Source organism: Mustela nivalis, assembly GCF_964662115.1.
Source record: "Mustela nivalis genome assembly, chromosome: 7".
Lineage (NCBI taxonomy): Eukaryota > Metazoa > Chordata > Mammalia > Carnivora > Mustelidae > Mustela > Mustela nivalis.
The window spans coordinates 4,102,107-4,123,207 of NC_139026.1; the positions used below are offsets into that span (position 1 = coordinate 4,102,107).

The 21,101-nt window shown below is 52.5% G+C and overlaps 1 protein-coding gene across 4 annotated transcripts; it reads right to left on the minus strand.

Annotated features, from left to right (window-relative positions):
- NUP50 (nucleoporin 50) lies at positions 1-20,259 on the minus strand. 4 transcript variants are annotated; one of them, XM_082739829.1, is made up of 9 exons: positions 19,803-20,177; positions 15,393-15,471; positions 12,913-12,996; positions 9,516-9,702; positions 7,687-8,328; positions 5,889-5,970; positions 4,070-4,188; positions 3,686-3,791; positions 1-3,388 (listed from the first exon to the last, which is right to left on the minus strand). In XM_082739829.1, exons 2-9 carry the CDS (start codon positions 15,459-15,461, stop codon positions 3,286-3,288), a joined length of 1,392 nt encoding a protein of 463 aa, XP_082595955.1. In that variant the 5' UTR covers positions 15,462-15,471; positions 19,803-20,177; the 3' UTR covers positions 1-3,285. The 4 variants fall into 4 exon arrangements, with proteins under 4 accessions (XP_082595955.1, XP_082595956.1, XP_082595957.1 ...); XM_082739830.1 differs by lacking the exon at positions 19,803-20,177 and adding an exon at positions 18,602-18,678; XM_082739831.1 differs by lacking the exon at positions 3,686-3,791 and having other exon boundaries at positions 19,803-20,259.
- Positions 20,260-21,101: the final 842 nt, after the last annotated feature.

Here is a 21,101-nt window from a genome sequence, read left to right on the forward strand (position 1 = left end):
TTTTGTTACTTTCCATTTATTCACATTTCATGGATTATTACACTTCCTCAAAAACTAATACAAACTGAGATTACATTGTCTGACAATTCAAGTATTTTAGTTTAAGAAAACAGTTTCCTATGTAAAACAGAAAGCAAACAACTTATCTGATTGCTAAGAAGTCTTACATCTGTTACAATGGCGTCCGCATCAAGCAGAGTCCAGGGTCCCAACCATGACTGCCTCTGGCCAAGAACGTCCCCCGGTGCTCAGTGCGGGACTGAACAGGCTCCTTGCAGTCCCTCATCGGCACCGCGGGACTCACCATTTTCTACCACAGATTCTCACTTCCAGAATGAGAACGAACACCCAGGGGGTTTGGGAGGGAGCCATTGGGTTTGCAAATCCTTCAAAATGCACTGTGCTTGCATTCTGACTTCAGAAATCAAGGAACAGACAGCTGTTCAAAAGACATGTTTAACTTTAAAATGAAACCAAAAAGGCTTTCTCAGTGATGACTTGTTCTGCACTCAGAGAGTAAGATGGCAATTTTTTTCCCTCTACCCCAGAACAGGTAGATTCTTTTTGGCATGCAGCATATCAAAAATATGATTTAGAACTGAAATTGTAAAACTATAATCCTTTTCAAGAAAATCCATACATGGTCAGACACAACCAAAACTGCTTTTAAAAACTGGACACACACCTCCAGCCTATAATTCTAAACACGAGGACAGCACAACGCTCATTTTTTTGCTTACTGGGGAACTCTCAAAAGGACACACCAGTTAAAAAGGCCACTGGGACACTCGGTATTTGTCAAGATGCAACACAACTGATTTCAGATTAAAGGTTAAAAACCCCTCCCTTCAGGCCACATAGATGGTATAAACTTCAGTCAGCGTTAAACACTTGAAAGCCTAATTTCTAACGTTTTTGTTAAAAAATAAATCTAACTAAACCCGTGGGGTGGAATTTAGCTACTAATACAGCAAGGGAAAGAAGACCGGCCCTCTGGGGGCCAAAGGGGCCTCTTCCCCCAAGCAACATACAAATATTTAGGTTTTACAGGAAAATTCGCACACACTCAGGCTCTTTCCTATGAATACACAATTCGAGACCAGCAAGTTCCTAAAGGGGAAGCGACATGAAGGAAATACCATGTGAGGACCACACATGCATCACACCTGTCCCTGTAATTGTCACTTTAACAGTGAGTCTTAGCAGCAACAATTTGCTGGGAATGTCAGAAGAGAAAGCCACACACACCCACTGATGCAAAAAAGATGATCAACTCTTTTTCCGGGGTGGGGGTGAAAGGTGACCCAATCCTGATACTGTCGGGCCACGTTTGGGAAACGTCTCACTGGCCATGCAGAGGCTGTCGCCAGTGCAGTGCCCTCCCTTAAAGTGCCCAAGTGGCCTCGTGGCTCCTGGGGACCACGGTTGGGCCGCACAGGACAGAAATCTGTGCCCTGCATCTCCTCAACCTCCAGCAGCTGGATAACTGCACTCAAGGCCGGGTGGGCCACGGCCGCTGGGACACCACCGACCACCCCGTCCTAGAACTCACAGACCTGTTACACACACTCAGGAGTATTCTCGATTCTACAAAGGAAATGAAAAAATGACTGCCACTCCCTCCCTAGCTGTCCCAACATGAGAGCCTGACCACAGCCCCCATGTGCACGCACGCCTCGCTGCGTCTGTGCAGAGGCACACACGGGACCAGAGTCTTTCACCGGAATCCGAAAACCACATGGTCAGCGGGCGGCCGGAGGCCACACGTCAGGTGTCACACCTGAGTTAACGTACTGGATCATAAAAATGGTTCCCCTGCCCCCTTTATAAATCTCTAAAAACTATAGCTTCTTTTAAAAAGCAACTGTACTATCTACAACTATTCTACAGTTTTCTAAGAAGACAGGACGTACTGAAGATCGGAACATACGAGTGTGAGCCCTCAGGCACGGCCCCTGAGCCTTGAAACGCGGTCATATGGTACCAGCATCCAATGATTAATGAGGAATGAGAGTGGACGTTTAAACATGAAAATCTGTATCTAATTCACCTGCTCAGGATCTGCCAAGAACACTAGGATCCGTTCTCGGACAGCTGTGGGGAAGGGCCATGGCGCCGCTGGCGCAGAACCGTGGCTCCTTCCGCATGGGACATACTGAGTATCTGACTTATAAAAAAAGTGGAAGCTTCAGGTATCAAATGCAGAATATACTTCTGTGTAAAGTTAAAGGCCACACTGACGCGCACACTTGCAATTCCATTACCTTACTGCATGTTTCCAGGCTAACGCACACGAGCTCCGAGGATGCCGAGGGTTCAGCGTGGCCCAAACAGCTGAGACGTCTTCTTTCTTCCGTACTAAGCTTCGACTTTCATTTCTGCAACGGTTTGGTGTCCATGGCTCATACACGATAAGCTACCAAATTTGTGCTTTTAAACCTCATTTCTGGCAAATCCCCCTCTATTCTCTTTGGTGGGGGGTGGAGAAGAGCACCTCAAGAATGAAACTACAAAACCAAAGAACAAGCTACTTGTTTCCTTTTCAAATGGAAAAGCAGTTCCTCAATCAGGTAGAGCAGCCCGCGGGGTTAAAGGGCCAAGTCTGCAAACAGAAGCTAAAACCTTTCAGGCGCAGGGGCAGCCGCCGACCAGGTTCAGCTGTTGGAAAACCCCGGCGACGTGAGAAAGCAAAGGAAAACACCTCGGTGGCGGTGGCGGTGGCGGTGGCAGCGCAGTAGCATGATTTGTTTGCAAAGAGTGCTGTTCTCCGGGGAGAATACTGCCGGCAAGCTTCCTCCGGGACACGGGGGGCTGCCCGAAAGCCTGGCCAGTGGGAGCAGCAGACCCCAAAACCCGTGGATCGGAGCAGCCATTGGGAAGTCTAATCGATACCCTGATTTCAGCCTATTAAGAAACCACTTGTGGTCAGTTTAATAAGTGAAAATTAAAGATCTTCCAATAAAATGTCATTCAAACGTATTTTACACATTAGACAGTTCTTAAGAAGGGAGGATACAGGTTCTTGACACTTAACATTTAAAGGTTTTATTGGCCATATTCATCTTCCTCACAAAGTTTTCAGTTACCTCTAAGTTCTCAGGATGTCAAAGTAAGAAGCGAAACGGACTGTGTCTAAGGGGTGGTGGGGCAGCAGCAACTCGGCGGCAATCCTAGTTCACGCGTGTTCAGGCATCCTTTTTCTCCAGTAAGATTTTGTGCAACTCATCCGCGTCGTCGCCTGTTTTTACCCGGATCAGCATGGTCACCGGGACGGCGGCGTTCTTCTCATCGACGGGCGGGTTGGGGACACACACGATCAGGACGTTGTTCTTCCCCGTCCGGGTACACGGCATGTTGGGCGGAATCAGAACGTTCAGCAGGATGTTGCCTGCAAGTCGACAAGGGAGAAAAGGACGTGACGGTCACACAGACCACACTCCCGGTCCCGCGACCACAGCCTCGGCAAGCCACACCCAGAGAACGGAAGCCCTCTTGGACCGAACAGATCTAAAACTGGGAGGCGTCGGGAAGGTCGGGGGAGAAGGGCCCGGCTTCCCCGATGCAGGCGTCAGCGCGGTGTCCTGCAGACAGGCCCGCGAGGCCCCACGGCGGAGACGCTGCCTCCCGCCCGTACCCCCGCGCACCGTCACAGCGGCCAGGCCTTTGGACAGGGGCCCGTGCTCACAGCGGAGGGAGGACGCGCTGGCTCGACCCGGAGCCTTCACGAGGTCCTTCCAACGAAGGCAGAACGGTCAGCAAAGCAGCTCTCTGTGGCTCACCGGCTAAGAGCGCTACGACGGCGATGGCATCACCCACGAGTCAAGCCCACAGGAAAGAAAAAGCCGCAGAGAAGTTTCTGCAACCCAGCCCGGCGGGGCCTAGTGGTACCCACCGCTTCCTCACAGCCCAGCCCCGGCCCCCAGCCTGGGCCCCTTCTGGCGGCGATTCTAAGCGTGAGGCTGGGGGTGCCGGCCGTGTGTGACTGGTCATTTCCTACCCGCAGCACAACCCTTCACACGGAGGACGCCCTCCTGGGGCCAGCAAGCCACCCGAGACGCGAGATGCCCACCTAGATTGGTATCTGCCCGCACCAACAGCTGCGTCTTCTGAGTGGCCGTAGGTTTTAAATGCAGGGTGCCCACACCCTTCTCTTTGAATTCGTTGTCTTTCTTGTAAAACAGCTTACACCTGTGGGGAGGAAGCAGCGAGGCCGTCAGACACCCGGCAGACAGCCAGATATGCGAGCAGCAGCTGCATATCTAGCCTTTGTCGGCAAAGACCGGGATGAATCTTGGATTGACTCATCCTGGGTCTGGGTAAAACCCAAGGAAGAAAATCAGGTTAGAGAGTCTAGCGTCCTTCCCTCTTCTTCCCAATTATTAAAATAGTGGGTCGCGTGGAGCATGGAAACACCACTTTCTGAAGCCCGCCTTAATCCAGCCACCACGGCAAACACGCCGCACGCCTGCTGTGCTCCTCCGGCCCCGAGCTCAAGAAGCCGGTCTTGGCCTTCCGGGCACGGGAAGAATACGGGACCCTCCCCCATCGCTCTTCCCCTTTCTACTTATTTTTGAATCTTCTTCAGGACTCCTTCAATTTTTATTCTCCCAAAATGCTGAAATTTTGGAAATCCCTTTTTTTTTAAACATAAATAATTCATTTGAGAGAAAAAGAGCACAAGCAGGGGGAGAGGGAGAAGCAGACTCCCCACTGAGCAAGGCGCCCCAATGCAGGGCTTGATCCCAGGACCATGACCTGAGCTGAAGGCAGAGCCCTCAGGCGCCCCAGAAAACACTTTTAAGATTTTACTTATTTATTTGACAGACAGAGATCACAAGTCGGCAGAGAGGCAGGCAGAGAGAGGAAGGGAAGCAGGCTCCCCGCCGAGCAGAGAGCCCAATGCGGGGCTCCATCCCAGGATGCTGGGATCACAACCTGAGCCAAAGGCAGAGGCTTAACCAGCTGAGCCACCCAGGCGCCCCATTAAGCAAGGGCTGTAACGTAGTCCAACAGCCTCCCCAGCCTGCCGGGTCACGTATCTCCCTGGGTCATGAACACGCACATCAAACCACTGCCCGCTCCTCTGATTCATTCCAATCAGGAAATAAATCACTCCTATAGAGATCACCTGTGAAATTAAATTTAAAAAACAAGAAAAAGGAACTGTTGGACTCTTGAACGTTCTCATAGACGACACTCGGGAATCCCACAGGCTACGGGGACGGTCAACGCGCACCGCGGGCTCCGTCCACAATTTCTGTATTGAAAAAGACACATCTAGCGAAGGTTCTAAAATGGCACCACTGACTTTTCTGTAAATATGTTAAAAAGTACTAATTTCATTTCATTGGGATGAGATGATTCAATACTCCTCTGCTTTCTGCTGAAAGCACCAGCTCTCCTGTCAAAACACAAGTGAACAAAATCCCGACCCTGCTCTCGTCACTGGGGAAGAAAGGAAGAGCTGGACGTGGCAGAGCTTTTGGCTGCGAAAACCCACGAGGGCCCACCAGGTCTCCAGGACGGGAGGCCCCTCCCGACAGAGAGCAGAGGAAAGACCGAAGCGGACGTCAGGGACCCGCCGACTTTGTGCAGGAAGGTGGGGGGCAAAGAAAAGCCTGTTTCGAAAGCACTTTAGAAGCAAGAAAGAACAAAAATACTAGCAAAGAATAGGAAATACCCAGGAGGAAATTTCTAGAATTCATCTGTTTTCCAAAGAACCGGTCCAGAATTCCCCCTGGTTCCCATTCAGAGACCAGGCCCAGCCCGACCCCAGGACGGGCCGCTCAGCAAGTCCTGGGCGGAGGAGGCTGCTCCCAAGGCCGCCCTCCATGTCCTTCTGTGTCTGACAACACGCCCAGCGCATGGGCTCCCGGACTCTTACTTACTTTTTGGAGTAGAAAGCATCTTCTTCCTTCACTTCAGTCACTACTACTTTGGGGGGCTCGTCACTCGCCTCTTCATCTCCGCCTTTTAGAAAAACACTAACTCAGTGAAATTCAAATCAGGAGCTTAGAACCGTCACAGCAGAGGTCACTCATGCCCCAGCACCTCAATCCACAAACTGCCCGTAAGCACGCATCGACCTGGGGCGGGGGTGGGGGGCACAGGAACGACGACTCACTGAATTCTAATTATTTTGTGAAAAATTCGGGCAATTTTTAATGGAGCACGCTTCCCTCTTCTAAATATTAATGTGGAGAAAGCCTTGGGATGAAAACCATCCGCGCTTATGACTCAGCGCAGCAATTTCAACAGAAATAAACACAGACTCCAGACCCCCCCGGGAAAAGGAGAATCTGCGCAGGCCCCTCCCGGCTGCAGCCCCGACGCTCCTGGGACGCCGTGTGCGTCCCGCTAAGGAATCGGTCTCAGCCATGGCCAAAGAGGAGGACAATAAAGCTGGGGACGGGGCAGGCTGTCGGCGACACCGCCCCGAAGCGTGAGCAGGCCGCGTCTGCGGCGCCACATCTAGAGGCTCGGGCCCCGGGCGGCCTCGAGGGCTGAGCCCAGCCCCAGGGAGACCCCAACACTCCGAGGCAAAGAACCAGCCTCCGGAGAAAGATGGTCTCAGGACACACACTAAGCCAAACAGCAACTCTCAGAAAAGCAATTCTGGTGCTCCAACAAGTCAAAGGGACAAGACTCAAACTCCCGAGAAGGCAGCCGTGAGCGAGGCTCTCCAGGGCAGGCCCCGGCAGCGAGACTCGAACAAGCTCTCGGTCCCTCTGGCGCGGGGAGCAGCGCAGCCACCAGACGAGCAGCAGGACTTTCTGATCAGGCACGGCGAGGGGACGGAGCCTCACTGGCGCCCCCGCACAGACAGCCTCGCCGATCCGGGGACAGCCGGAGGAGCCGTCGTATTTAGGGCAGAGAAATAAAAGGGGAGATCTTTAGTCTGTGCTTTGCTCTGGAGGGCCCCTGCCTGAGGACGGGCTCGAAGGAATGGAAGTTTCGCTCCAGGAGAAAACGGCTGGTCTCTTCCATTCTGGAGTATCGAGAAGGGAACACCTCCTGCGAGACGCGCGTTCTAACCGCTTACAAGTGAGTGACTTCACACAACGTGTTCGCAGCCACCACGGGACGAGGAGGGCCTAGGCCACTAACCGCTCCTTCCAAAAAGCTAAGAACAGGCAGTGAAGGGCCCCAGTTTGGGGCACTGATGCCACCCAAGGCAGACACTTCTGGAAAGGTGGCTGCAGTCCAGACACATCGAGGGAAGTCCCGCCCATTGGTTCCTGCGGTGGTGCACAGTCTCCCTTTTCTATTCACAGCAGAGTACTATTTGGCCAGGAGACTTCGCCTACGACTAAACTTCCAAACACGAGACACGCCGCGGAACTGATGACCAGTTCTTTCTTTCGGTTAAGACCCAATTCTCAATCACCGCTAATTCACTGAACCTTCTGATGTGCAAAACCATGCATCTGATCCTTTTCCAAGTCGCCGTGCCCGACACCGAAACAGCCGTCACTCTTACTCACACTCGCAGCGCTCACGGCAGCGCCGCGCACCAGCTCGGACTTCATCAGGACGGAAACGCCAGACTCGCGTGTCCGAGAGCACGTCCGGGCAGCGGCGAGTCCCACCGTGAGTCCCGAGGCCCCCGAACCGCAAAGCCACGTTCGTGCCGCTAAACCCGAATTCGGTTCCGAGACAGACTAGGAGGGTAGACTCTGTTATTACCTTTGTAGTCGCTAGTGCCGCCTTCGGCCTGTACCTCCAACGTTTTCGCGGAAAACGATGAAGACGCTGGTTTATTCTGGGTCAGATCTTTGCCGAAGAAACTGGAGTTTCCTGAAGAGAACGAAAACCCAGTCAGGGGGCCGGAGTTCGGGGAGCCCAGGACAGACCCGTCGATCTTCTTGCCGAAGCTGAACGAGGCACGTGCGGCTCCCGCGGGCGGCTCCGTCTTCCTCTCGGCGCTGTCCTCTGCGCTGCCGCCGGCGAACGGGAACGCCGAGTCCTGCTGCGGCTTCGCGGCCCCGAACAGGGAAGGGGACTGGGTGGCCAGCGGCACTGGACCGGCCTCACGCTCGGAGCCCCGGCCACCACCGCTCCCGTGCTGCTGCTCGATCCCCGCCAGGTGTCTCTCGTAGTCTCTGAAGATGGGCGTCAGGTCGCACAGCGGGTTGGCGTTCACGTGCTTCGCGATCCAGTCCCGCACGGAGCAGTTGAGGGCCGCCAGCTGCTTGTGGTAGGCGCTCCGGGGGCAGGCGGCGCCAGAGGGGGGGCCGGAAGCGGAGGGCTGCGGACTGTCCCCGTTGGTTTTGGGAGCTAAAACCTTCTTATCCACCAAGGAGGTAGGACCATTTGCAGCAACGGATCCTACAGGGAAATCAAAGGTTGAAGAGTTTACTGAGGCCCTGATTTGATTGTATGACCTGGGTTTGCGCGCTGTTCTGTCTTCCTGTCTTCTGCTTTTACTGTGTCCCGTGTTTCTGTGACAGTTCAGGAAGTATGTGCACAGCGAATATTTAGGATCACAAAATATCTGTGATCACAAAAACCAAGAACACAGTCTATGATGTGCTTGCATTAAACTTCTACAGTTTAAAATAATCTTTTCCTTGAAAAGGAGGCTGGCTTCCCCCGGAACTGTCACAATAATTAGTACAAAACTTAACCCCTCAGGTTGTAGGGATGAACAGACATTAATGCAGACAAAACCTTAACAGGAAGTGCCGGCTTAATCACACTACACGTTCCACCTCATTAAAACAAAACAGTATAGGGGCGCCTGCGGGGCTCAGTGGGTTAAGCCTCTGCCTTCGGTTCAGGTTATGATCTCAGGTCCTGGGATCGAGCCCCGCATCGGGCTCTCTGCTTGGCGGGGAGCCTGCTTCCCCCTCTCTCTCTGCCTGCCTCTCTGCCTACTTGTGATCTCTCTCCGTCAAATAAATAAAATCTTTAGAAAAACAAAACAAAACAGTAAACAGTTAAAATCACTAGCTAAGCGTAATCCAACCAGCCAGGATCGCTTCTGAAAACCAAAGACAGGAGCCCGTGAGTCCGTTCTCTGTTGCTGATCCCAAGAGTTCTGGACCAAGTCTCTCAAAACAGGATCAGGCCGTCACATCCCCAGTGAAATCAATCTAGGGGGAGGACCCGAAAGATCCTCGCAGGTGTGGGCAAGTCCCTGGTACACAGAGAACAAATGAGACAGGGGAGGCAGGTCTTTCTGGAGGGTCCACGGAGAGCTTCCTCTTCTCCTTTCCCCCACAGGTCAGTTCCGAGGGTCGTTCTCATTTCACAGTCCAAGGTTTGGAGGTTAAGAGGCTAAGGAACTTGACCAGGGTCGCAGGGCCAATGACCTGGGTCTGTTCTGGCTCAAAAGCCCGCGCTCTACTCACTCTGCAAAAAGTCAACATCTCCCTAATTTCCCTTTCATTACCATGCTGTTTCTGCTCATGTCACTCCAGGACCCAGATGAAGTACAAGGAAAACATCATTGCCAAGTTATTTTCCCAACAGTCTTTACACAGATGTGAGTGTGGGGAGAAGAACCTACTCACCGAAGGCCGCCTTGCTCTCCGTGGCTGCCCTGGCGCCGGAGAAGGGAGGGGCGCTGCTCACGCCGCTTCCATTCGACAGCCCTTCCAAAGGCTTCCCTCCAGCACCGTTGCCAAATCCAGAAAACCCGCCTCCTCCAGAAGGTACCACCAAGCCTTTAAAACCTTTAAAGGCCCCTCCACTATCGGACTGAAACAGAGAGAGAACACACGCTAGATGACTCAATGCTTCCCAGATAAATAAGCAAGTCCACAACAGGGTCGTGTCCGCTGAGCAGCACCCAAAACGCTTATGGGGCCAGCACCGAGGAACGGGAGCAGCCGGACCTAAGCCCGACTTAACTCACAGTGACAGCTCTGCAGCCCAAAGCTGCCTTCCTGACAGTCAGGAAGATAGGGACGTGCAGTGAAACTTGTTTTTAAAAATATATTTAAGGTACAGAAGGCAAAAAAAAGACTGATGCAATCAATTTGTGCACACAGCCTCAGAATTAGGACTGAAAATATTCTAAAACGACTAAACCCCTAATGAAGCATTTTTCTTACACCACTCCAGCCCAAACCATTAGTCTAAGGGAGCTGTAGAAGTATCAGGCCAGGCTGACTGATCAAAGTATCTTTACCCTTCCTCCCACGACTTCCTAAAGCATTCCTGTAGCTTTTAGCTTCTGGCAACGTGAGTGGACTCTCAAATCTAGACCTTCCCTTGGCTGAGAAATCCAGAGGCAGCATTTTTCTTCTCGATTTTCTCCCTGCTTCCATCAGCAAGGTCCTTCTAGTAGACCTTGCCCATGGCCGCTGGCTTCCTCGCATCCCCAACCCACGATGCTCTGGAAATGTCTGGTCCTCCCTGTGAGCGTCTACACCCGCTCTCCGCCCCTGCAAACTCTCGGGAGGAATGTTCCCCAGTTTACATTGCTCTGCTGAAGGCCCCTTCCCCCCCGCCCCCCCATTCAAGACTAGTCACACCACAGTGGGCATGATCTGCTTCCTGGATCCAAGCTCTAAGGGGGGCTCTAGGAAACGTTCTCGGAACATTTCGAAACATCACGGAATCCGTGCTTCCAGACATCCAAGGGAGTGCACAAACCTTCCATTTTTCACCCAAATGAATTATAATCAGAAGCTCACAAAAATATTACTTCAACCAGAAACTCTTCATTTTCTGAATGGGCTGGTTAGCCTAATAATACTGTAGTTTTCAAAAAAAACAAAAGTTTCAATCACATCCACAGAAATTTCAGATGGGTTACTCACCACAGATACAATTATGGCAATAAAATTAGGCAAAAAAGGCAAACACCTTAACTTGTATGAATTTTAACATGTGTAATAAATGTGCCTTAGGCCCTGATGCTTTCATTTGATTTGGTCATTCACTATCCCGAAGACCGCAAACGGACAGCTACCATCCTGCAACGGCTTTCCACGGGCAAAGCTGAAAGCGGTGAGTGGCTCCTCAGAGCCTGTTATTATTCTGCGGGAGATTTAAAAGCCACGGGCTGGGTGCCTGGGTGGCTCAGTGGATTAATAGCCTCTGCCTTCAGCTCAGGTCATGGTCTCAGGGTCCTGGGATCAAGCCCCGAATCCGGCTCTCTGCTCAGCAGGAAGGCTGTTTCCCCTTCTCTCTGCCTGCCTCTGCCTAATTGTGATCTCTGTCAAGTAAATAAATAAATAAAATCTTTTTAAAAATCAATAAAAGCCACAGGCTATTTATAGTGATTTTAGAAACTGTTAATAGCAAATTGGTTCTAGGATTATCACAAAAATTGAAGAACCACTGATTTAAAAAAAAGAACGGAAGTCACCCAGAAAAAGAAGTGAATGAGAAGCTGTCTGCCTGGGCCCCACGGAACGGACATGCTCCCGGGCCCGCCAGTCTCCCTCTCTCATTTCCCTCCATGGCACTTAGAGAAGAAAGACAAAAACTCAGCGCGTCTCTTCCATCATCACGATGTGAGCTCCACAGGGCATGGATATTTCACTTACTCCCGTTTTTACCCACCAATGTATCTCTAGCGCTTAGCAGGTCTGTTGAATGAATGGACAAAACCACAAGAGGCGACCCCGGACTAATGTGGGGGGCAGGTGTGCCGACCCCCTCCTTATTAATCACCCCTCACCCCCCGCATATAAACGGACCCAAGCAATTCAAACCCATGTTGTTCAAAAGTCAACTCTATGGGAAAAGGCACATTTCGGCACTGAAGCAGATGACATAACATTTAATTTCTTATTATTCAAGCTCTAAAAGTTATAGCTGAAATGATCATGTAGATTTCAGCCATCCATGTTCATTTCCTTTAACAGCCAGAGGGCTCCCCACCCCCTTCCCTTGGGCCAAGTCTGGATTGTGGTCTACATGGTTTCTACCTCTTCACCGGCACTCCCGAGAGGCACCATCCCTCCTCGAGCGCTCTTCCTTCCTCTGGCTTCTCAGTCTACGGCACGAGCTGCCGCTCTCAGCTTACACCCTGGTTGCAACGTCCGGCATGGTGGCGACTCCCAGAGCCGCATCCAGCAGTCACCCCTCCTCCTGCACCAGGTAGCCACCCATATATACACCGTGGTCTCCTACAGAACCTCCCTGCGATTTACCCCAGGCCCTTAAAATACATTTTCCCAAGTAAACCAATCACTTCCGCCCTAATTAAGCTGTCCTTCCCCCGTAGGGAGCCATCCGGCATCACTACATCCAACCCGACATCAGTCTTTAAGATTGAAATTGACCAGAGGAAAGTGACAGGGCCACCACAAAGGTGTCACTGCATAGGCGCCTTCTGGCTGCCACCCAGGGCGTGCACACCAGCTCCTCCAGCGAGACAACAGACGGCCAGGCCACCCAGCCAGCTCGCAGGCATCTAGAACGTGTCTGAGCGCTGAGGACTGTACCAGGGAAGCGTTATTAAATGCGGAGCGATGGCTGAATGCAGACCATGTGACTTCAAGAGTTACGACTCATCTTTAACCCTTGTGAATGCAGGAAGGAAATACTGTAACACACTACATTAGGAAGAAAATCTACATGTGAAATGCTTCCCTTACAGCTAACAGACACCCCCAGCCCCCCACCACACGCCTCAATGCCAGGGAGCAGAGGGAGCGCGAGAACAGCCTGCATTCCCCTCCCTCATTCCACCTGTCACCCACTCCTCCTCCTCCCGCCCCTCGGCTCGCATCTGGCTAGCTCTACACGGGACTGCCACAGCTGGATAAGGGGCGCCTCATACTTCTTGTTCTCTATCTCCCACGGTCCACCTGGTCCACCTCAAGGGTTTTCACAAGTAGAGAAAGCATCTGAAGAAGCATTTATCGACCTGACGGCTCCCAGAGGTAGAAAGGCTCTGCAATTAGAAATCAAATTAGTGTTTAACACCAAAAGTGATAAGAAAACACTCACTTCAAATCCAACATTTCTACGCTTTGCTTTCTTTATGGCTCTGTTCTTCAAGACTTCCTCACTGGCCACGGAGAACGTTCCCACCTGTAGGTACACAAATTAAACAGCAGTAAGAGAAGGCCCAAAACGAGAAGAAACGCTAACCAAAACGCTTGACAAACGTATCTTAGTATCTGCCGGTTTTAAAGTACTGTGAATACTGTAACAGATTATGGAGAGGGCACCTGCGACAGAGCTGACGTCTGTTATCTATCTTGTGACTCCTGAAGCTACTCAGGTGAGTCCGAAACCTTCCAGATCTATGTAAACCCAGGCTCTGAATCACAGTCCAGAGGACAGCACACAGGAAAGTGCTGACAAGGCCAAGACCGTCAAAAGTCTCTAGAGGGGTGTCTGGGGACTCACTCGGTTAAGACTCTGACTCTTGATTTCAACTCAGGTCATGATCTCAGGATTGTGGGATCGAGCCCCATGTTGGGCTCTGTCCTCGGTGTGGAGTCGGCCTGACACTGTCGCTCTCACTCTGCACCCCTCCCCAATCTGAAAGTAAGTAAATCAGGGACACCTGGGTGGCTCAGTGGGTTAAAACCTCTGCCTTCGGCTCAGGTCATGATCCCAGGGTCCTGGGATCGAGTCCCACATCGGGCTCTCTGCTCAGCAGGGAGCCTGCTTCCTCCTCTCTCTCTGCCTGCCTCTCTGTGTACTTGTGATCTCTGTCAAATAAATAAATAAAATCTTAAAAAAATAATAAAAGTACATAAATAAGATGTTAACAAAAACAAGTTTGGTAGGAAACTATTCAGGACAAGTTCTTTGAATTTCAAATATATTCAAAGATATGAATATAACTTAGAATAAAAATCCACTTTTAGGGGTGCCTGGGATCCCAGGGTCCTGAGATCAAGCCCCATGTCGGGCTCTCTGCTCAGCAGGGAGCCTGCTTCCTCCTCTCTCTCTGCCTGTCTCTCTACCTACCTACTAATAAAATCTTAAAAAAAAAAAAAAAAACAGTTTTAAGCAGCAAAAATCTGGTCTTCAAAAGCCAAAAGATACCTTAAAGATCATTAACAGTGGGTAACAGAGCCAGTCATAAGACCCTAGATTTTATGATTGCAGCTACCAAAAAAAAGTTTGGATTTATCAATAGGCACTTGATTTTTAAGAGAAACCTTGTCCATCTGCCCATCATCTTGGAGACACGGGCACACGCTGGGCTCGAAGCGACCCTGTGGCAGCTGCTGCTCATCCCACGGCTGACAGAGCTCTGCCCGCCGTCGGGAATTGGCTGAGTATCTTTTATTTCAACCCTCCTTCTAACCTGCAGGGCTGGCATAAAATACTTCCTGTAAGAAACGGTCTCTGTAGTTATCTTAGATAATGTTAAACTCCGAGATCGCTGCACTAAAGAGCAGGGCCCGTCTGGCTGTGTGTGTCCTGAATTCAGGGCAAGGTCCTTTCGGACTCACTTTCGCTCCTGCAATATGTCACGTCAAAGCAAATCACTAATCAGTTACCATAAATTGTACAGGCACAGAATGTAACACTGTGCATAAGACCCAGAGAAAGTTTCCAAGGAGTTGGTTCAAAAGCACCAAGCCAGTTAGGAATATTAAAAACCTTGTCAAGATATTAATATACTTGTGATTTTGGTTTCCCTCAACATACTAATACGTTTATGTGTACAGGGGAAAACGTTCATACCACAAGACAGATTCGGAAAAAAGGAAGATGGTTTAGGAATAAGCTTGGAACACACCTCTTCTTTTTTTTCCCCTTAAACCTAGCACTATTCTGCTAACTCAAAAGGCTAACTTGGTTACAGATTTCCTCAGTGAACTGGCCAGGGAGGCTCAAACTGCTGATGAGGCACAAAAAGGCAGCTGTGTTCTACAATTTGGAAGAGAAAAATTAAAATTTTTCCTCAGGGAAGACCACTTTTATTTTGTTAGGAAAGAAACTAGGCCACTCTAAATTCCATCCCAATTACTGCAATTTGGGGGAGCGGGGAGGTCTGAGATCCGTGTGGACATGAAAGAAGAGAGGCCTCCAAGAGGCTTTAGAGCACAGGCGGCACCTCGATCTGAAATCTCCAATTGCGGGGATGACAGACTGAGATGCACGTGGTGGGGAACCGCGGCTCGAGTATGAGCACCGGTGCCTTGGGGAGCTCACGACTAGAACGCTTACTCACTCTTCTGTCTTGACTAAAACTACGGGTTTAGAATGCAGGAAGTACATGACATTCAGGAAGGTGCTTCTGCGAAGCTGCAGAATATTTCAGGAGCAGGCGCTGGCAGAAAAAGACCCCCAAATGTAATTAACTCATTTCTAAACTAACAGGTCATAATAGACCAAACCATTTTCTGCTCAGGCTGTTCTTTAAAAGACCTTTTAATTTTACTACAAAATCTTCCTGAGGAATCCCAGAATGAATTGAAATTGAGAAGCGGCAGGAAATCATTCTTGGGGAAGGAGCTTACCTCTTCTGCTTCGTCTTCTTGATCCCAGTTCCGATCTGTCAATTCCTTCTCAGCAATCCTCTTGGCCATATTTTCAAACCTAAGTGAAAAGTAGAAAGAAGTGAAACGTCCTTTTCTAGACCAAGATATAAGAACTTACAAAGAATTTTTTTTTTTAAGATGTACTGACTTATCTGAGAGAGAGAAGGCGCACAAGCAGGAAGGGCAGAGGGAGAGGGAGAGGGAGAGGATCCGAGCAAGCAGGAAGCCTGCCGAGGAGCGTGATCCCACGACCCTAAGATCATGACCTGAGACAACCCCAAAAGTCTGATGGCTTAACTGACTGCACCACCAGGTTTCCCAAGAATTTACAAAAAATTTTTACAAAGAATTTTAAAAATTCACTCTAGCATGAAATAAGATTAAAAAACCAAAACAAACCCCAAACCCATTCCTGATCAGTGGGAAGGGCCTTCACGAGCACTGACAGCGGTACACATCGCAATGAAGGAATACAGAAGGAGGCAGCGCAGGTCTTCTAAGAACACCGGCACTCTTCCTGCAAAACCCGAAACCGGCTCCATTTGAAAAAAAAAAATTAAAACAAAACACTGACTTTTAAAAATCTGAAATCTTAAGTACTATATATATCATCAACAAGCACTTACTTTATTCTATGCTAAGTAGCAATTACAGTCTTGCTACGGGCAAAACATTTTAAATACTTAAAATCCTCTTAAAGACAATCCAGTAAAGAAGTTCATCTTTAGATAAGAACGTTAACAAGGCACTGGAAATACCTTCACCGCAAAGTACTCTAGTCTTTAGGCTACAGACAGTTGATAGAAATAAATTTCCCAAGACTGAATGAACATTTAATTACCCCAAAGTGTATATTGTTAAGCCAGAATATCATTTACAAGTTCAAAGAATAAGCCATCACTCCGCTCCTCTAAAGCCGTGTCACAGGAGGAGTCGAGGACTGACAGTTTTCTCTCCCCAGGACACAAGCACCTAACCTAGCCAGAGAGGGGGCTACTGCCCATCCCTTACAATCCGCAATGTTTTCTGATCCTAATATATATTCTTTGCTATAAACAACAAAATTAGTACAACAACCAACATTAGTACAACAACCAACAACTCAACTCCATTTTGAGTGCTGGCCTGGCTGTTTTCTAACTCACCAGTCAAATGGACCAAAAAACCCCTCCAATTCCTCTGTTGCCCATCCTGCCCGGGGCAAGTACCCAGTTCCTTCAGGGTTCCTAAAACCTGTCTGGACTCCTGATGTTCTCTGCCCACTCTCACTTATCCCAACACCACAAACCACCAGAGTTGGATCGTAGAATTTTGTGGTCATTAAGACACACATTCACACATTGCCCATTTCTCTTTTGTATCTACGAAATTAAATTCAAATGCTGACATTCCGAAGTCCTTCAAATTCTAACCCCCAACAGAGTAATTACAAAGGGGACTGTCAGCTTTTTTTTTTTTTTTTAAGATTTTATTTATGTATTTGACCGAGAGAGAGAGAGAGAGAGAGAGAGACAGATCACAAGTAGGCAGAGAGGCAGGCAGAGAGGGAAGCAGACTCCCTGCTGAGCAGGGAACCCGACCTGGGGCTCGATCCCAGGACCCTGAGATCATGACCTGAGCCGAAGGCCTGACCCACTGAGCCACCCAGGCCAGCTTTTAATAGTCTAATACCACCTGAACTTTTACTTTACACGTATGTCCAGGGTTTTTTTTCCTAATGGTAAAATCATTGGTTTTAACAGCCATAATGCTGATAATGAAGTATGACACTCAGCTTACCTGCAAATCCCCCTTTTTAAGGTCTCCCCCCCCCGCCTCAAATACGCGGTCAGGTTTTGCCATTAATCCTGGTCACTCAAACAAAAGCAAACAGGGGACCTTCTGACATAGCTCCTTACTGAACTTGGACTGTTCAGAGGCGGGGGTCTGGGGGTGGGGGTGGGGACACGACTCTTTCCCCGGTCAGTAACGAACACCTCCACCAGGGGGCGGAAGAGGCGGGAAGGTCCCGTTTCGCTAAGATCTATAGTAGGTTACTAAGGCAAGAAAGTGGGGGAGTGGGAAGTGCAAACAGCGCAGTGACACTGTAACATCTAACTGGGGCCCCCAAGTGAGATAACCGGTGGAGTAAAGCCACCAACACTACGGAGGCTGCTTCCCCAGGTCACCGTACTTCTGTAAGGTGACCTGACCACAGGGCAGGATCTCTTGCTTACTGCCCCTCCAGGTGTCCCAAACCCGCCCGCTCTAGGCAGGCTCTCCAGCAGTCACCCAGCGTGATCTGGGGCACTATTTATTTTAGAAAATACAAGACACTGGCCTCTCGGTTTCCCCATTTTCCTGCCAGACCTCCCGCAAGTTATCTGAGTGCTGTGCTCACTTTCTCCATCTGAGGAAGGTGCTGTGAAAATTAAGGAAGATAGAGAAAAACCTTGGTTCAGAACGGTGCCTGGAGCACAGAAGGGCTTCACGAATATTATTAAAGAAACAAGTTTTGCTAGAAGCAAAGGCTATAAAATATTCGTTCTCCTCAAAATGGTAAAAAGCACAGGGTAGGAAAAGAAACTCAATTATGAGCCAGGCTTTAAAATACATTTTAGCACCGTCCATATTTTATTTCAAAGCAAGATGCTCCAGACAATATATACATAGTTTTTTAAATGCAAGAAGAGGAAGGGAAAAAAACCAAAATCTCCGCAAAGTACTCAGGACAAGGCCCAGCACCCAAAGAGTCTTAAGTCCTGGCAATTTTTTTTTTTTTTTTAAAGATGTTATTTCTTTATTGGAGAGGGAGACAGTGAGAGTGAGCATGAGAGGGGAGAAGGTCAGAGGGGGAAGCAGGGTCCCCTAGAGCCGGGATCCCGATGCGGGGCTCCATCCCGGGGCTCCTGGGTCATGACATGAGCGGAAGGCAGTTGCTTAACCAACTGAGCCACCCAGGCGCCCAGTCCTGGCTGTCATTAAGAATTTGGGGGAGCCTGGCTAGCTGAGTGGGTGGAGCATGCGATTCTCCATCTGGGGGGTTGTGAGTTCCAGCCCCAGGACAGATTACGGTAAAAATAAAATCTTAAAAAACGTTTTTTTAAAGTGAAGATTGGGGTTAAAAGGGCAGTAAATTTTAAAATGATTCCTAGGTATGAAGCAGTGATAGAACATTGAGAGTTTCCATAGTTGGAGAAAGCGGTTACTCGTGCCTGGCGAGTTACGTGGTCTGGGCCACCAGGTGCTGCCTCATGCTCCGGGATGAACCTCAGTCAACACCAGGTCACCCTAAGATGGAAACAGAAGTGACCGTGCTCGACAGAGAGGAGAGGACGAGGACAAGGGGGCGGACCCCGGAGGCGGAGACGCTAGGGAAGAACGAAGTCTCAAAATTTCTTCGCGGAACAGAGGGAAGGGGCGATCAGCAGCCCGACACGCACTGCGGGGTGGGAGGCCACGCCGAAGAGGCAGTGCAGGGAGCGAGCGGGGCGAGGGGAGCCAGCCAAGGAGGAAGCGGTCCCGAGGGGAAGCGCTGGGAAGTCAACCGAGATGGGCCACGCCGGGATAGCCTCTGCCCAATCCGGCCTCTGCCTCCGCCGGGGCCGCGGGGGCCCCGCAGCTGGGAGAGCCTCACCCAAATTGGGCGCCGCAACCGCGACAGGTCGGCCCCGCGCCGGCTTCACAACCAGCACCGACCGCGCGCCGCTGCGGCCATCCCGCCCCACCCCGCCCGCTGACCCCTACCGCCCCGCGGCCCGGGCCCCTCAGCCCTCTCCCCAAGCTCAGGTCCGAGTCCCGAATCCGGATCCCGGTTTCCTCCTCTCAGGCCCGGGCCCCTCGCCCCTCTCCTCCAGCCCGGGGTCCCCCTTCCAGGTCCGAGTCCCGCACCCTGACCCCGGCTCCTCCAGCCCACGATCCCCCTTCCACGCCCAGGGACTCTACCTCGTCCGACCCCGGGCTCCTCCTGCCCAAGCCTGGGCCCCTCGCCCCTCTCCTCCAGCCCGGGGTCCCCCTTCCAGGTCCGAGTCCCGCGCCCTGACCCCGGCTCCTCCAGCCCACGATCCCCCTTCCACGCCCAGGGACTCTACCTCGTCCGAACCCGGGCTCCTCCTGCCCAAGCCTGGGCCCCGCAGCCCGGCTCCTCCAGCCCGGGGTCCCCCTTCCAGGTCCGAGTCCCGCGTCCTGACCCCGGCTTCCTCCTCTCCTGGCCCGGGTCCCTCACCCGACTCCTCCAGCCCACGATCCCCCTCCCAGGCCCAGGTACTGCGTCTGACCCCGGGTTCCACCTCCCCAAGCCCGGGCCCCGCAGCCCGGCTCCCCCTTCCAGGCCCACCCCGGTGCCGGGACCCCGGCGCCCCTCCCCGGGAGCGGCCCCTTCCCCTGCCACGCTGCCCGCCTGCCTCTCACCTCCCGGCCGGCCGCCGCGGCACTCGCGGGGCTGGGGCTGCGGCGAAAGCCGGGTGAACGACCGCGAGCGGGTGCGAGGTTGCAGCCGCGGGCCTCGGGTGGGAAGCGGCCGCTGCTCGCCCGGAGGAGCGCGCCGGGTCGCTTCCGGTGCGCCGAGATTCTCGAAGAACTTGGTGGTCAGCAAGCCCGGGGTCTCCAACACCATGTCCTCCAGGGGCCTCGCCTCTCTGTGTTCGGCCGTGAGGGAGAGCAGGAAGCTCAACCAGAGACCGCGGGAAGAACAGCGCCCAGCGCGCCCCAGGCCGCCATTTTATAACTCCAACCTACCCACCCGCCCCCGGCCTAAACCAACTCTATACAGAGGGAGAAAAGAAACGCCCGCGTCCAGCTACTGCGCAAGCGCGCCGGTGCTTCGGCGAGCAGTACTTCCCTCGGCGAGCAGTACCTCCCTCCGCGGGCTGCGGACCGTCGCGCCGCGCAGGCGCTCAGCTGCCTGGAAACCGTTGCCGGGAGGCGCGCGCCGTCTCGCGCTTGCGCGCGCATGCGTGCACTGACGCACGCGCGGGCCTCCGCGGGGGAGCCGGCGCCCGCGGCAGGAGTGTCTGCGCGGCGGTCACGTGTCAGCGGCCGGACGCGTCCGCTCCGCGGCTTCCGCGCGGGTCGCCGGAGAGGACGAAGCGGGTCCAGAAGCGCTCGTGACGGCGTGGCCCGCCAGTGAGCGTGGTCGGGGCTCGGGTGTTTCGTGCGAGGTGCTGAGAAGAGGCCGGCGGTGCTCGGGAAACGTGAGTGGCATCGGATGCTCGGCGTCGCCATCCTGTCCCCGAGAGCTGCCCCCCGCGACCCCGCCTGGATGGCCCGCGCCGTGCCGGGCCGCCGAGGGCAGGGCGGCCTGGGACTGCGGAGCGCCGGAGACCGGCCGGGGTGGTGGCGGAGGGGAAACGGACCCCCTGGCCATCCCGCCGGTACCTGCCTTCCGCAGTGGCCGCCGTAGAGGCGGAGCGACGCGCTCCGTATCGCGCCGGGAGTCGGGATCCTCGAAGAGGAGTCGCGCCGCGGGACCGAAGCGGGTGTTGCCGTGCTCTGGTCGGGAAGCTCCGGCGTAGCCGCGGGGCTCGGGGCTCGGGCCGGGCGGGGGCCGGTGCCGCTGCGGCGCGACTCGGGGGCGAGACCTGCCCGCGGCAGCGGGGCGCGAGACTGTCCGCCGCGGGCGCCGGGGCACCAGGCCCCGCGGGATCTAACCGGGAAACGTGCTTCGGAAGAGGAGCGTCGCCGGAGCCGCGGGAGAGTGAGGTGGTGACG